The sequence below is a fragment of the Falco biarmicus genome, chromosome 14 (genome assembly GCF_023638135.1).
Source record: "Falco biarmicus isolate bFalBia1 chromosome 14, bFalBia1.pri, whole genome shotgun sequence".
Taxonomy (NCBI): domain Eukaryota; kingdom Metazoa; phylum Chordata; class Aves; order Falconiformes; family Falconidae; genus Falco; species Falco biarmicus.
Window position 1 is genome coordinate 11,370,903 of NC_079301.1, and position 16,324 is coordinate 11,387,226.

Here is a 16,324-nt window from a genome sequence, read left to right on the forward strand (position 1 = left end):
AAGCAAAAGATGCTGCAGCCCAAGCGAGGCTGCACATTCTGCTCTGGGCGGGCGAATGGAGCCGGGTAGCCCGGGGACCGGTGGCTGTGGCCTGACTGTTTTCTGTAGGACAGTGGCCACCTGGGGAACTGAGACCGTGAGACTGCAAGATGGCAAATCCCTTCCAGCTGAGGGCGGTTAGGAGCGAAATGAACAGCGGAGGTGGAGAAGGATGAGTTCTGGGAATGGGCTGCTTGCGCGGTTCTCTTCAGCCGGCGTTCCGGCCTGCTGTGGGGCGCCTCTGCCTCTTGGGAGCTTTTTCCCGTCTTTAGGCAAAGAAGGCAAGTTCGTTAGGTGGGAAAGAAAGAAAGGAACCTGCTGCCCTTGGTGCACCCAGCCATCGCTGGAGCACATGGCGGCGCTCGGCACCGCGCAGAGGCACCCGGGGCACCCCAGCCGTGAGCGCTGCGCGGGCGGCGGAACCGCTTCCCCCGGACCCCCCCCCCCCGCGAGGCCCGGGAAGGAGGTGGGCGGGGCGGGCCGCTCCTCACGCGAGACCGGGGCCGCGCAGGGCCTGCAGGCCCGTTCGCCGGCGGCCGCGGTGGGCCGTCCCCGCGTGGTTGGCCGTTCCCTCCGCAGACCGGAGCGAAGCAGAAAGGCTCCCGCCGGGGCGCGCCGGCCGCGGGTGTTTTTAAGCGGAGTGGGTTTGTTCCCGGAGCGGGGCCGGCCGCCGGCTGCCCGCCTCCGTGTGTGCGGCTGCTGCCGGCCGGGGGGGGGGCGGCGGGCTCGCCGTGCTGCTGCCACCATGTCCCTGTCCTGCGCCTTGAGGCTGCTGCGCTGGCACCTCCACCCTTGGAGCGGTCTCCTGAGCTGCCGGCACTGCAGCCTGCTGACTGAGAAGAGGACAGCAGCCGAGCGGAAGGAGAAGAAAAAGTCCAGGGACGGCTGCAGCCTGCCAGCCTCCTCCTGGGAGCAGAGGTACGGCTCCTCCCAAACGGCCGGGCTCCTGCAAAGCACCGAGCGACTGAAGCAATTAAGAGCAGGGGGTTGGGGCATTCATTGGCCTCCACCTCGCTCTCCCCGGAAGGGATAGAAGAGCCAGGGCTCAGCTGGCTTCCGTGGTGCTTGGCCTGGGGATAGGAATAATGGAAAAGTCAAACGAAAAAGTCTGAGAAGAAAGGATCAGGAGCAGAGCAGCTGCCGTACTAGCAAGCGTAAAGATAGAGTTCTGTGCCTGAAAGTAGTTGGCACTGGCTGCTTTGGAAGCAGCTCCAAAAATCCCAGTAGGCAATAACTGCAGCTTATCCAGCTGTGGGATGAGGTTCTCCATGGGCTCAGTGAGTCAGTAGTTGATGGGATAGTTACGAGGACTTGAGTCGCATCTACCTCACCCCTTACTTTGTCTTATCTTTTTTTTTTTAATCGGCTTTTATGTGTTTTGGTCTTGCTTGCCCTGCCTCAGATATAAGTAATGGCAAGTTCGAAGGTTTATCTCTAAACTGCTGCTGGGTGGGTGGCTGGGTCAGTGAGAGTGGGCAGCCTGCAATTCCCTGCCTGCTACACACGAACTGTGCATTTCACTGTCATGAATTTAATCCCGTAAAGCATTAGCAAAAAAGATGTGGCTGGAAATGTGAGCAGGTAGATGATGCGGGATGGATGCACTGAATGATGAGAGAAGCATCTTGCTTTTTTAGGGGAAAACTCCAGGACAATGGGACTTGGGCTGTCCTTGGAGCAGCAAGGGGTGGCCTAAGCGCCTGATTCAGTGGGAGAAAGCAACAGAGCCCATCTGAAGCTACAACATGATCTCTGTTTTTTCCTGTTCTCTGCCTGCACTTTGGGTTTTTTTTCCTTCCCTGATCCCTTTAACAGAAAAAGGGAGTTCGCATGTTCACAGCCAGCTCTGGTGAAAAGTCCTGCCCATGAAGCAGCTGGTGGAGGTATTATGCCATAAGTATCAGGAGGCAAGTAGCTCTGGGCAGGACCATGATGTTGTGCTTTCCAGGTTAGCAAATGTGGTGACTCCGCTATGGAGACTTCCCTATCAAGAGCAGCTGCAGGTAAGATGTGCTTACATGGACTTTTCTGTGTCATGTTGCCCCAACAGTCCCTCCTATCCTCCTTGAGCAACAGCTTCTAGCATCTTAGTTGCTTAATGCTGTAAACAATTCAGACCCAATTTACTGCTGCTTTAATTCTTCAGTCATTGTGAAGGATAGAACTGGGAGGTTCCCCGTGGGTGGTATGTGTGATCACTAACGGCACAGAGGATGGGTGCTCACACAGCGATCTTGTCCAGTGTGGACCAGCTGGTTCACTGGGGCTTCAGGTTTGACCAGGTGCTCCAGACCAGTGCTTGAGGACCATGAACATAGGATTTCTCTCTCTCCCCATTGTATCAGCTGCGGTGATGAGAAAGGCAGAGTTCCTCTGGGGCTATATCCCACTTGCAGTATTCCCTCCTGGCCTTCCTAGAGGTGGGTGATGAAGACCTGCCCACTATCATATGATCCTCTGAGAGTGTTTCTGGCTTAGGACTCCTCTGCAGGTGAAGTATGAAAGCCAGAGGAAGATTTTGCAGACACTGGCGTCTCGTCTTGAGGAGCTGGGCATAGATGTGCAGAAACCTGGTGGACTCTGCTGTCCTCTCCAGCCTATAGTCCCTTCAGTGAGTATCTCATGGGAATGTCGTCCCCTTTGAGACACCAACAGCCTCTCACTCAACTCCTCAAGAGTCTCATGGTGGGGATTATTTAGTTGCAGAGAATGTGTCTGTGGCAGTCCTTGCTAGCTTCTGCTTTGCAGCCTGTAAATGCCAGAGAGTGAAACAAAGCCCAGTGATTAGGAATCCTTTTTTGTTCCCAAGCCTTCCCTGATAAACCTGTCACCATTCTGTCAGAAAGCCATTTCTTCCCAAGGGGAAGTACTGAGGGTCTCATGCACAAGTTCCGTTTCTGCATTTTGTACATTGTACATTTGTACAACATGTGTATCTTCCCATGTTGCCAACAGAACAACCAGACTGGGTTTTGCCTTTCTTCCATTATTTCTTCTGTTCATCCAAAGTTTTAATTTTCCTTCTTTTCTCCCTCAGCCCGTCATTAACGGCTACCGAAACAAATCTACTTTCTCTGTGAACCGAGGACCAGATGGGAACCCCAAAACCGTGGGGTTGTATGTGGGAACTGGCAGAGGTCAGTGCAGGACAAGGAGCTGGATAGAAAACTGCTGGCATGGGCTGGGTTGGGGCAAGGCTCTGTTCTGGCAGCCTCTGCTCTAGTTAGAAGCCTGAATCCTGGGAGATGCCAACAGAAACATCACCAACCCTGGGACAGCAATTTTAAAATCTTAGTTCATCAGCTTCTTAAGAAACACCAGCTTCTAATTTGCTGAATACAGCAGTAAGGATGACAGCTGTGGTAGCAGCCCTTCTGGGATTTAGCTTTGTTAATCTTAGTTATGCTGTACCGGTGTTTTTTGGCATGCTCCAGGAGCCTGTGCTGAGCAGGGAGAGCATGGTAGGGGGTGTGTGTCCATAGGCAGCAGAGCAAGGTTGGAGCATTTGGGATGTGAGGCAGTTTAGTTTTGTGCAACAAAGATGTGAGCATGTGCTCCTTGCAAGCTGCGAGTGGTGAACTTGTTGACACCATCAACACTAGCTTTTGCTTGTCCACATCCATAGCAAGAGGCGCTGGGGTGGTTGCTGTGTACTTTTCTCATTGAAAAAAATAATTCCATGGATGCATTTTACCTCTGACAGCAGAAGTTTAGCATTCAAACTGAAGCGTGGGAGTGCTGTATTCCAGGCAACCTAAACTGCTTTGCTGCTATAAGCCCATACCATTATTCTCTAGTTAGAAAAACAGCTTGCTCTGCTTCCTTAGTTTAAGAACAGTGCAGTGGCTCCTTTGGGAATTGCTAGAGCATATTTAAAAAGCTCCCAGAGCTCAAACATCTTCATGAAAGTTAGCGACAGTAATTACTGACAAAAGGAATTCTGGCAGGTCCTGCAGACTGTGGGTACCCAGAACATCACAGGTCTTAGTGGGGCACTTAGATACCATTTTTTTTCTTTCATTCGTTTCTTTTTTCTTTTTTTTTTTTTTTTTTTTGGTACAGTGTGAGAATTCAGGGGGAAGGCCCCTTCGCAGTTTATCATGTCAGATGCTACAGTGGTTTATGTGCTTTGAAACAAAACAATTAAATACCTGTTTGTCTCTCTCCAGCAAGAAATATTGTCTGTGTGAGAGCCAACCACATGGAGAACATACCTGCAAAACACAAACAAGTAGCCCAGGTAAATAAGTCCTGTCTGTACCTGAACTGTGGGATAAAAGGACTGCCATAACTCTTATTTGGGAGAACATTGTCATTTTAGTTACGCTGTGTTTTCAAGTCCATTTTCATGTTCTGAAAAGTTTCAGGCCTGACTCTGGTTGATGGATAAATATTTTTTTTAAATTTGCATGTTAATGTTGCAGCATCTAAACTGTCCCAAAAACCAAAGTTAATCAAGTGACAATGAATTCCTGCCAATCAATTAAAATACATAAGAATCAGAAATTGAAATTATTAAAATGTCTTGTATTCAAAGAACTTGGAAAGAGCCTTCACTCAGTGTATTGAAATCAAATCAAAAAATCAGACGATACTGATGGGAGGGCCACCCACTTGGGGTGCACAGAGTTACACTAAGACCAGGGCAGTTGTCTTCACTGTACTACAAGTGCTGTTTCCCCTCTGCTCAGTACTATGAGGAGTTCATCCGTTGCTCCCCCCTGGACCCTTGCATCCTCTTCCACAAAGGCGGACACTGGCGGGAGCTCGTGGTACGCACCACCAGCCGTGGCCACACCATGGCTATCATCACCTTCCACCCCCAGGAGCTGGGCCAGGTGAGCATGCGGGGGACAGGGCCCCTAGCAAGAGGCGTATCAGGTATCTGGCTGACCTGAGATCGCTGGGTATATTGCTGGGGAGAGGCATCTAACCAGATTATCCAAACAGCCAGGTTTTCCTTTCTCTCTCTTGACAGGAGGCACTGGCTACTCAGAAAGCACTGCTTAAGGAGTTCTTCACGTGTGGACCTGGAAGAGCCTGTGCCTTGACTTCACTTTATTTCCAAGAGAGGTATACGTCTTGACACTGGGAAACAGTGGAAGCAAAGCCACCTCTTTTTTTTTTCTTTCCCCTCTCTGATCAAATTCAAATCTACCAGTTCAGGGAGTGCTTGCAGAGAGTGACAGATATTTGGATACCTATTGCAGACGTGGTTTTAAGATGGCCACATCTTTTGTTTTTCCAGACTTTAAATACTTGAATACACTTATGGCTTTACCTCATGGGAGTTATGAGCCTGGGAAACTAAAGGAAAAAATCCCTACAGTGACTTCCCCAAGGCAGTAAATCACATTAGCAGCAAAACTGGGGAATAGCCCTAGGACTGCTGTCTTCTGTGAAGTCATTTTGATCCTTTTAATGAATTCTAGGCTGTGCAAGTTACAGATCCTTTACAAAGAATCAAAATTCTTTGATCCTGTTGAAAGGCTCAAATGAAATAAATGTTGGTGGGGGGGAGAACCATCCTCTCTTGCACGTGAACACCCCAGGAATGGAAATCAGCTGCCTCCTAACAGCTGGTTTTTGTGTGTTCTGCTAGCACCATGACACGCTGCTCCCATGAGCAGTCCCCCTTCCAGCTCCTTCATGGAGAACCGCACATCTTTGAAGAAGTGCTTGGCCTGAAGTTTCGCATCTCTCCAGATGCCTTTTTCCAAGTAAACACAGGTGGAGCAGAAGTTCTGTACCAGGTGGTTGGGGAGCTGAGTCAGGCCAGTGGGGACACCATCCTCCTCGACATCTGCTGTGGAACGGGTGAGCAGTGGCTGTATGAACCTGGCTCCCAGGGTTGGTGCTTTGCATGCCAGAAATGATTCCCACTATCTAAAGGCTTTTTTCTTTGGCATGAATCTATGGAGTATTTTTATTTCCCTCGTTTCCAGGCACAATTGGTCTCTCTCTGGCTCACCAAGTGTCCAAGGTTATTGGTGTTGAGGTGGTGGAGAAGGCAATAGAGGACGCCAGGTGGAATGCAGCATTCAATGGTGAGTTCAGACTCACCATGGCAGAAAGTTTCAAACTAACTGCTGAAAAATTGGAAGCAGAAGTGAGTGGAAGGATCACAACAAGTTACCTCCATGCAGCAAAGGGTGGTACTTCATGTTATACCTAACATCTGGTGAGACTGACTGCTCAATTCACGTGGTTGCTTTTTGCTTCACAGGAATTTCAAACTGTGAGTTTCACAGTGGAAAGGCTGAGGCCGTGTTACCACAACTCCTGTCATCGTGGGAGGATGCCCGACCCCTTGTTGCTGTGGTGAACCCATCTCGGGCTGGGCTCCGTGAGAGAATATGCTATTTATTTTCATCTTGAAACAGAATTTTGAAAAAGTTCTGTGAGACCTGTTATGCTGGTTCCAAACCTTTGCTTGCTTAGTCTCTAGTTTCTTACCTTGTTGCTTACAGCAGCTAAAATCTATTAGAGTCTGCAGTTTTCAGTGCCTTTATCATGCTTTCTCTTTAAAGCAGATAGGTCTAATCTCTTTTCCATCTTCCATAACTCACAGAATCATTTAGGAGAGGAGGAGTCTCTGAAGGTCTGTGGTGCAATCTCCCAAATAAAGCAAGGCCAACTTCAGAGTTCTGTAGGGTTGCACAGGGCTGTAAAGCCCAGTTGAGGCTTGAATGTGTCCAAGGGTGGATACCCTCTGCTGAAAATGTTATCCCCAATATATTTAATGAGAATTTCCCCTTGCTGCAGTGCCTCTGTTGACTCATCCTCTTCTGGTGCCCCTCTGAGAAGACTCTGGGTCCATCTTCTCTGTAATCCCCCATGAGGCCCCTGAAGACAGCAAATGGATCCCTGCTCACCTTCTCCTCCCTAGGCTGAATAACCCCATCCCTCACACTCTCCTCATGTATGCCATGCCCCAGCCCTCTAACTGTCTTAGTGATCTCACTGGACTTGCTCCAGTGTGTACTGGGAAGTCTCAAGCTGATCCTGGTGCCTTGATGCAGTCTTATAAGTGTGTGGAAGGTTTTACATGCCTCTGCTTGCCTAAGTAATAATTTTTCCTCTCATCCTTCATCCCCCTGGGAAGCAGAGGGATTTCTCCCACTGCTCTATCCTGCCAAATCAGCAGAGCTGTTAGCAGCATGGGTCGCATCTCTGGCCTTCTAAGAGCCTGCATCTGAGACAGAACATGGAAAAATATATTTCCCCCCCCCCCCCCCCCCCCCCCCCCCGCCCTGTATTTTTGACAGTCCAGTGCAGTTCGGTGATGCTTGCTGTGCAATTGTGTTCTGGAGAGCTCACAGTGGTGGTGGGTCACTGGGAAAGCACTGTATCTTTTTTTTGCAGATTACAGGGTTGTGCAAGCCATCCGAAACTGCAAGTCCATCCGAAGGCTACTCTACATCTCCTGCAAGCCAGAGGGTGATGCCATGAGGAACTTTCTTGAGTGAGCACTCTCCTTTCTTCCTTTCTAGTGACAGACCCTGTTATGTCCAGACAAGGATATAAATATCTGACTTTGGCTTAGGAAGGTTTTTGTTACAACTGAATTTCACTGGATGAGTCCTTCAGGTGTGATCTAGGACTAGTCAGTGCATGGTGAGAAGTGGTTTATGCTTCTGCATTCACTTTGGGTTTATCTGCAAGCTGCACTCGCTGCTTTAAGGTAGTGGGTATTCTTTGGGGTTTATGTTCCAGCAGGATGCTTTAGTACATCAGTAAGGAATAGAAAATAACACAAATGTGCTATAATGGCTTTGTGCATCCTTCCCCAACAAAACAGCCCATTGGTTGTGGGATACAGAGTCCACTGGGTTAACTGCAGGAAGGTTGGCCCCTAGCCAGTGAAGTGAAGGGGATTAGTCATTGGTTTAGTCTTTATCTGGGGCAGGCCCACTTGCAGGTGATAAGTCTGTCTGCAGGTAACCAATGAAGGCAGCACAAAACAGGATTGATTTTCTAAGTCCTAAGATGTCTTTCAGCGGGGATGGCTTGTGAGAAAGGGAGCCTTAAACCTGCCACTGGCTCTTCAGCTTTTCCGTGAGGTTTTCAGTGCTGGTTTGGGATTCAGTATTGATGGTTCCAGACCTCAGCCTGTGTCTGCTGCAGACTCTGAGAGATGTTAGCGAAACACACAGTACCTCTTTAGTGCATCCTCTGTGCTGTTGTGCTGCCAATAACGGTGGGAAGGCTTCTGCTACTGGTCTAAAGGATGCTCTCTTTGCTTTCCACAGGCTGTGCTGCCCACCTGACCCAGGGAAGAAGCTGGCAGGAGAGCCATTTGCCCCCACGTTGGCTGTACCTTTTGACATGTTTCCTCATACTGTTCATTGTGAGCTGGTGCTGCTGTTCACCCGCTGACAAGGAGACATGTATGCCAGCTCTGAGAGCTTGGGAAGCGACCTCCTACTGTCCCGAACACTGGAGTTGAAGTAGTTAGGATTTTAACTTACTATCTTGAAAGCTGTATAAAAATAAGTAATTTTGCTTTTGCTCTTAATTTGGGTGTCCTAACTACTGTTCTGTATAGAAACACCTGGATTTCTGGGGTGAAAAGGTTCTTTGTAGCATTTCAGCACCCTTTCCCTCCCCTGCAAAACTTCTTGGTCTGTTGGTTAAAGCAGCCTGGAAAATACCCTCTCCCTGGTATTGTGGGTTTTCACAATCAACATGTGAATATGAAGTACTAAAATCCACTGTGTTTTCTAATACTGCTGTGCCATTAATTGTCTGGTTGCTTCAAGGATGTTTCAGGTGTTTTTCAAGTTCAGAGTGAACTTGATATCAAGAAACCATAGGAAGTAGAAATCCTCATGGTTCGCTGGCAAAACGTTGACTTTTGGGGTCAGGGGAGTACTTCATGTCTAAACTTCCAAAACTAATATTGAATCACTATCAGTCACATGGATAAATTGGAGGCAATTAGAAAGATTTTTCTATAAAACAAAATTAAGAGAAAACAGATCTCGGTGTCTTTCCTTCCACACCTGCCTCCCCCTTCTCAACTAATGCTTGGTGATACCTAAACACGAAGTGCCCTGTGAAAATGACAGCAGCTGCAAGTTATTTCCTTATCAGGTTGCTCTGCAATAGAAAATTCAAAAATTTGTTATGTTTTGTGTCTGTCCTGCCATGCTCACTGACTGGGAAGCTGTGACCCTCAATGTTATGTGAAGTTTTCTCCAGCTCTTCAAAAGGTAGAGCTGCTGCAACTTGGAGGCAGGCATGAGTGAGCAGAGTTCCCTTGTGTTTTGTGAACTCCACATTGTTTTGAGGGGTCCTTTTATTTTTTATGTTGTATTGAAGTCACATTTTGGTTTATCTTGGTTGTCTAGGGCAGACCAGTAGCAAAACACATTTCTACAGTCAGGCTGTTAAATTTTACTCTTTCCGCCGAAACAGGAGTTCCCTGTCTGATTTGGGTGAACCGAGGCTGATAAACTCCCAAGGAAACAGAGAGCTGCCTGTATTTTTCAGACTTTTAACTCCAGTCCTAAGGAACCCTGAGCCTGGAATAATAACAACCACCAGCTCTCAAGCTGTGGGGGCTTAAAATATGTGGGTTTAGGACTTGAGACTTACTGCACCAGAAAGGGAGGTGATGGAGGGATTCCTGACAGGTACAGGATGTGTCACTCTTGTACCACCCCACAAGTGTAAGATTTTTGCACACTGTTAACAGCCTCATGTTTTCAGATTATAGTGAGGGATGCAGTTTTCTAGCAGTTCTGTTTTGTATAATTATACCTGGACTGCTCACTATGAGATCTGAATGGATTTCTGCTTAGCCTGGCTACACTTTTGTCAAAAGGAAATTTTTTGCAAATTGGAGGGGGAGAGAGAATAACTTTAAATCGTAAAGTAACAGAGGATCAGGAAACCTGCCTCTGTACAAGAGACCTCTGACCACTTTTCCACCCTAGCAGGTTACTCCTGTGCACTCTGCTAACATGTCCTCGTTTTCTCACTAGTGAGCAACTGCGCTATGCGTTTAGCTGCTATCCTGCATCCCTAGGACTGGCTCAGTTTTTGCTTTCTGTGGGTAATTTGTGGGATGTGCAAGAAAACAGAGGATGACTTAATGGTAGGAGCGGTGGGAAGGCCATCACTCGGCAGGTGCTGGAGCTGCCTGGCTATGGCTGCAGGGCATTAGGACCCGGAGGTTGCTGAGTGGAGGAGGCTGAATCCCCCTCCTGCTGTCATCCTCGCTGCCTCTGCAGCTTTATTCCTCATCTCCTTCAATGGTGACTGACTACCTCCTGCCCGGGCTGGCAGCCAGAGCGAGAAGGCCTCACTAGGAGCGGTTCCCAGGACCGGTTCCTGGCGGCTCCATGGCATCTCCCAGGACTATCACCATTGTCGCCCTCTCGGTGGCCCTGGGGCTCTTCTTTGTTTTTATGGGGACCATCAAACTGACCCCTCGGCTCAGCAGAGATGCCTACAATGAGATGGTGAGTACGGCAGTGGCAGCACGAAAGGAGACGTATTAGGGCTCTCTCCCCTCAACCTTGCGGCAGACGCAGTGTTTGCAGTGGGATACATGGAGGGTAACTGCGCTGGAGCCCTGAGCAACGGGGCGGGTGAGGGAAGCAGCTTATCTGTTTCTTTATTTGATGGACACGGAGAGAAACAAATAATACGCAGTGCCAAGGATATCCTGGCAGCCCTTGCCTGGGCTCTGTCTGAGCCCATCCTTGTGGATAAGGACGGGGGAGGGGAGGAGGACAACAGGGTAGCACAGCACCGATGCCTGCGAAAGATGGGGATGTCTGAAAAGCAAGGTCCGAAGAACTGCCAGACACGTAGTAGGCAGGTACAGCTGATCCCTGGTGGAATACATACCCCCTGGACTGGGAGTAGGAAAACCAGGTGCCTGCTTTAGCAGCCAGGTGATCATCCTCAAAATTCCATGCTTTAAAGCAAAGATAGTGACACTGACTGTCCCTACCTCACCAGATTTGTGCAGGGATTATTTCATGACCATGAAATGCTTTGAAATTCTTAGCTGGCAGCAGATGATATTATTGCCACTTTATTACTCTCTTTACCCTGGGAAATAAGCCTCTCCTCTTGCCTAATGGGAGAGAGGTGAGGAGAGGAAGGAGAAGCCACTGTGTGCGTTTCTCAGCTGGTGAGCTGGTGTGTGTTCTTCTCTGCCCAGGGCCAACTCTGCTGCAGTTCTGCCAGCTGCAAGCTGCAGGCAGGAGAGGGACTGGCTGCCACGTTTTCCTTCCTTGTCTATGTTTGTTTATTCTCCTGCCGCACTCCCCACCCCCCCACCCCCCCCTTATATTTATTGCAGTGGCTGAAAAGCATTGGTATTTTTGTGCCCCTAAAAAATAGTGCTGGAAGTTTCCAGCACATTCTGTTCTCTTCCTTTGCTCCACCTGCCCAGCTGCTCTTCCTTAGCTCTCAAATAACATCTGAATCGCAGCGCCTTTTCTGCAGCCCAGCACAGGGATTTCACAGAGAAGAATCACCAAGGAGTAACTCAAGAGCAAAAGACTGAGATAAAATGCCCAGAAAACAAAGTTCTTAAGGTTCTGCTACATAAGGGACAGAAAAAAAGCACTGAGACCTTAGAGGCATTGCAAAATCCTTGCTCTGTAAAATATTTTGCTTCTCTATCCCTTTTTGTTTTACCAAGAGCCAGGCCTACAGGTAGGAGTGATCTCCGTTTTCACAAAGGGAAAGCAGAGGCACTCGGGTATTACACAGCACCATAATTCTTAATAGTCTACATTGTAACATGTTCATGGCTCGTTAGGCTTTCATGCTTTTGTTGTGCTGCTGGCAGGGTGGTCTGTCATGTAATGGAGACAGTGAAAACCTGATCTTGCCAATCAATAAGCATGGCTTCTTGACCCCAGCAAATAGAGAACCTCTGTCACCTACCTGCAACACCAAACTTGCAGTTTTTCATTCAGCAAAAAACAGAGACACAGTTTGTCTATTACTTAAAATACCAGAGTACTCTAGGACAGGCTGATAGTGTATTTCTTTAAAAAGCTGTGTTTTTCACAACTGTTTAAAAATACTCTGCTCTAAGGAAAGGTTTTATTCACCAATGATTTAAAATGCATCTTTACAATGTGTACTCTTAGAGTAACTGTGTCGTGAGATCTTTAGTTATTTAATAGCAAAAATTACAATGCTGTATATTTTTTAACCACATGTAAAGTGTCAGCTCCTCTTAGAAGGAAGCAGCAAAATTTGCAGAGAACTGGGGTGTTCTGTGTGCCTGTAGTGCAGGTTTCCAAAATCACATGGAAGTAAATCTACAATCTGATCAGCACCTGCGAGAGCTGAACAACACTGTACCTGAGATTTGGCTTCCATTTCCCTTTCCCTGATTAGAAAGCAGTGAACACAATAGCAAGAATATCTGCACGGATATCTCAAGTGTAAGTGGGAATAATTTCGGTGTCTCCAATAACTAGGAGTTTTATTAAAATATAAAGGAAAGGAAATAGTTGTTTGAAAAAGATAAAACAAGCAAAAACAATAAGCCCATGAGCACTTGATATTCAAATGCAAGAACTTGAACGTGTGTAAGGAGAGGTGGTTTCTTCCCTGAAACGAGGCAGCCGTGTAAGGAGGCTCAGTCTTGCAACTTACAATGCTTCTAAATCCAGCGTAAACCAGACAGCAAAGGATGTCAAATGTCAGCTTGCTTTCATGTGAGGAAAGAAAGGATCATAAGGTATTTAAGCACAGGATAGGGCTGGTGAATCTTAGTTTTGACATCTAGTACCATGCTAAGGCTGTACTGCCCGTAATGCTAGGATACTGTAAGTTGCTTTGAGGTAGAAAGAGGCTTCTGTTTTTACTTGCTGTGCCTTGGCTCTGCAGGGACTAGGTGTGTTACTTAATTATAAAGGATGAGCTACTCTTTAAGAGAGGTACCTTTTTTTTAACAACATGGTTCTGCATTGCTAATTCTAGCAATCCTAACTTCAGATTTCAGGAGAAGGTACACCTGGCCTGGTCCTAGCTCCAAAGGTGCGTGCTAGGTTGCAGAACTGTTTTCCAGTGAGTAGCCAACAGCTCATAAAGGGGGAATTGCACGCTGATGGTGTTAATATCCCTCCAGTGGAAGCTTTAGGGATACAGATTGAATATTGTGCCAGAGGGGTCTGTGATGATTGAGTAGTCATCTTTAGGTCATATTGCACATCAATCTATTTCAATGGAATTCACCTTTGCCTTTACTTTCTCACATTATGATCTTCTACACTATTACTGCTTGATTTCAGAAACGAGCGTACAAAAGCTACGTGCGGGCCCTTCCCATGCTAAAGAAGATGGGAGTCAGCTCCATCCTTCTCCGCAAGAGCATTGGTGCCCTAGAAGTGGCGTGTGGCATTGTCATGACACTGGTGCCTGGTCGCCCCAAAGACGTGGCCAACTTTCTCCTCCTCCTCCTTGTGCTGGCTGTGCTCTTTTTCCACCAGCTAGTGGGGGATCCACTCAAGCGTTATGCCCATGCCCTAGTCTTTGGGATCCTGCTTACCTGTCGTCTGCTGATTGCCCGCCAGCCTGAGGAGCAGCCGCCAGAAAAGAGGATCCTGTCAGTGAATGGGGATGAGCAGCCACTCCTCCATGAAGCAGCTCCTGAAAAAGGCAAAATGAAGGTATCCTAGCTGAGTGCGTGAGAAATACGGACCCTCGAGGCAGCTCTCTCCAGAATCACCCAGAAAATTTGTTTTTTATTTACCTATTTATATTTCTTGTCTGTCTAAATAAAGTTGCACTTGGGGTCTGCGAGACACATGGTATGTCTACACTGTAGTCTTGCTTTGCTGCTGCCCTGTAATATAGAAAAATACAAGCTAGCTTTCACCAGGACAGCTTGGAGGCAGTTAGCAGCCTGACTGAAGTAGCTCTGGCTGCAGCAGGAGCTGCAAAACCAGCCTGAGATCATGGGCAAGGATTTGGGCAGGTAGTTACGCAAGCTCGGCACTGCTGCAGTGGGGAGAGCAGTCCCTGAGCATCAGCCCCAAGCCCCGTGGCAGGTGAAACCTAGCCTGGATGCACTTCTGCTACATGGCAGCCTTGGCAACAGCAGCTGGGTAGGACATAACCGGAGCGTCCCTATGCTGGCTTGTGCAGCCCCATTCATGAATCTACATTTCCTTTTCCATAGTCAAGGAGGGAAAGGACCCTACGGAACATAAAGTGCTGCTCGCTGTGTTTGAGAGAGGGATTCCTTAGCCTTTGCTGCCTCTCTGCCCAGTTCTTTCTTTGGACTGGTTATCCAGGGAAAATATGGGATGCACTGTTTGCATCTTCCTCAATTTCCACTCGTTGCAGAGGCTCCAAAACTGGGGCAATGGCCTCATAATGGTCATTTTTTGCTTGCTTCACATGAGGCAATGGCATCTCTTTACCTCTCTTGGCAGAGTAAAGATCACTGATGAGGGGATGGGGAGCAGAACTGCCCAAAGAACTCCAAAATATCTGTCTGCTGTTGGCAATTAGCATCGTCCCTTTTTCCTTACAAGAAAAAGATCCCTTTTTCCACAACTACTGCAACTTTATAGACTTGTTGGTTATTGCTGATAGATGAGGGTCTGAATGTGTCCAGGTACCTCATTGTTCATCCCACATACAGCTTCGGTGAGCTGGGGGAAGTCCTTTTACCAGAGCCTGAATCCCTGTGTGTTGTATCTGAAATCTTACAGAGTGTCATAAGAAGCATGTGTTACCTCTGAGTTTGTTTCTCTTGATGTTTGTCTGTTTTCAGTTTTTCCTTATTTTCTTAATTATTCATGAAAATAAACTTTTTGAAATTTGGAGAAAAATACCTTGACAGAAACAAGTTTCTTTTTTGAGAGACACATCTGAAAATATTTTTCCTGTGCTCAAATACCACAACTAAAATGGGCAGAATCATGTCAGGGGAATTTCAGAGAAAGACAGAGTGATGCAGGATGGAAGCCATCTGAACACTACTGGGCTATATATTAATAACCACAGGCATCTAAAAGAGATGTTTGAACATTTACATGAAATAAGTCTCTGATAAATTTCTGCTTCAGTACAATGTGGCAGCAAGAAAAGATATTAAAACTCCAGTAAAACGTCAGTAGCGTATCTCTATAAAAATCCATGATGGATGTTCATATGCAGTATATCCAGGTTTTTTATGTTGTTTGCTGCTGAAACAGATGTAGTCCCAAATATACTGGAAAATCCTCATCCTAGAGCACCAAAGAGTGGCTAATTATTTCTTATCAGATGTACATCCTGAACAAAGGGAACTACCAACAGACTACTTTCATTAGACAACCTCTCATTTTTACAGACTACCTCAAGGTTATCCCAAATGGATGTAGCATTTGCTTTACTTCCCAAAAGACACTTCATCTATCATGCCCTGACTGGAGTTATTAATCACTTTTTAATTCAAACCCAAATAAAAACACAAACTCAAAACGACACCATGGTGTGTATTCCTACATGAAGTACTTACAACTGAATGGCTGCAACCTTCTGGCCAGCTGCCCCTTACGTGTGCACCTAACTCAAAAACGTTCCGAAGCAAGCATTTTTGTTTGTCTTCTGTAATGTTCTTCACCAAAGCCCATCTAGATACCACAGTAATAAATCTAAAATATTCTGCATAGCAAACCTTACGCCTGCAAAAAGTTCAGACTGTAAGCGAATCCTGAAAAATGTCCCCCCTTTTCATATTTGGAACAGTATGAATTACCGATCTGATCTGCCATAGCGCCTACATGTTCTTTACTACAGAGGAAGATAGGACTCTTTTTGGAGTCCGGTAACAAGAATTCTGTATTTATCTATACTGGGTTACTTCCATCATTTCCCCCCAGCATCTGCAAACCTTGCTTGCTAGAGGTGACAAGGTGCCAGGAACTCATTTAGTCCTTTTGTTAAGACCACGACTCTAATTTCCTCTTCCTTTTCCCCTCCCTCCCTGCGCTTTTCTTTCCTTATTTTATCTCCAAGCCCGCAACTTCACCCCCCACCAGCGGCGGCCGGGCTGTCAGAGCTGAGGCGCCCGGGCCAGGCCGCGCTGTCGCCCCGAGGCCTCCTGAGGGCTCCCCGGGCCCGGCCGCGCTGTCGCCCCCTGAGGGCTCCCCAGGGCAGCCCAGGCACCCGAGGGCCTGCCTGGCCCCCTGCCTGCCCGAGGGAACGGGGACGGAAGGGGCGGTGGCGAATCACCCACCTCACCCCACCTTTAGGCCCTTTGGGCCCGGCGCCCCCGAGGCGCCTCAGGCAGCGCCCCCCGCCGCGGCAC

General features: G+C 47.7%; 2 protein-coding genes and 1 long non-coding RNA gene across 5 annotated transcripts; 2 read left to right on the top strand and 1 right to left on the bottom strand.

Moving 5' to 3' along the window:
- The first annotated feature begins 121 nt into the window (after positions 1–121).
- Positions 122–10,445, top strand: TRMT2B (tRNA methyltransferase 2 homolog B). Of its 2 annotated transcripts, XM_056360041.1 has the most exons (12): positions 122–957; positions 1,988–2,042; positions 2,531–2,650; positions 3,077–3,176; positions 4,209–4,279; positions 4,731–4,877; positions 5,018–5,112; positions 5,642–5,856; positions 5,985–6,086; positions 6,266–6,385; positions 7,405–7,504; positions 8,292–10,445. In XM_056360041.1, the coding sequence occupies exons 1-12, from the start codon at positions 212–214 to the stop codon at positions 8,416–8,418; spliced, it is 1,998 nt and encodes a 665-aa protein (XP_056216016.1). In that variant the 5' UTR covers positions 122–211; the 3' UTR covers positions 8,419–10,445. The 2 variants fall into 2 exon arrangements, with proteins under 2 accessions (XP_056216016.1, XP_056216017.1); XM_056360042.1 differs by lacking the exon at positions 8,292–10,445 and having other exon boundaries at positions 6,266–6,434.
- On the bottom strand, positions 2,157–16,316 carry LOC130158931 (uncharacterized). Of its 2 annotated transcripts, none has more exons than XR_008825544.1 (4): positions 16,253–16,316; positions 13,571–13,671; positions 4,191–4,253; positions 2,157–2,788 (listed from the first exon to the last, which is right to left on the bottom strand). It is a non-coding gene; the product is annotated as an uncharacterized LOC130158931 (long non-coding RNA). The 2 variants fall into 2 exon arrangements; XR_008825545.1 differs by lacking the exon at positions 16,253–16,316 and adding an exon at positions 15,533–15,752.
- TMEM35A (transmembrane protein 35A) lies at positions 10,382–14,861 on the top strand. The gene is made up of 2 exons (XM_056360047.1): positions 10,382–10,508; positions 13,314–14,861. Exons 1-2 carry the CDS (start codon positions 10,389–10,391, stop codon positions 13,698–13,700), a joined length of 507 nt encoding a protein of 168 aa, XP_056216022.1. The 5' UTR covers positions 10,382–10,388; the 3' UTR covers positions 13,701–14,861.
- Positions 16,317–16,324: the final 8 nt, after the last annotated feature.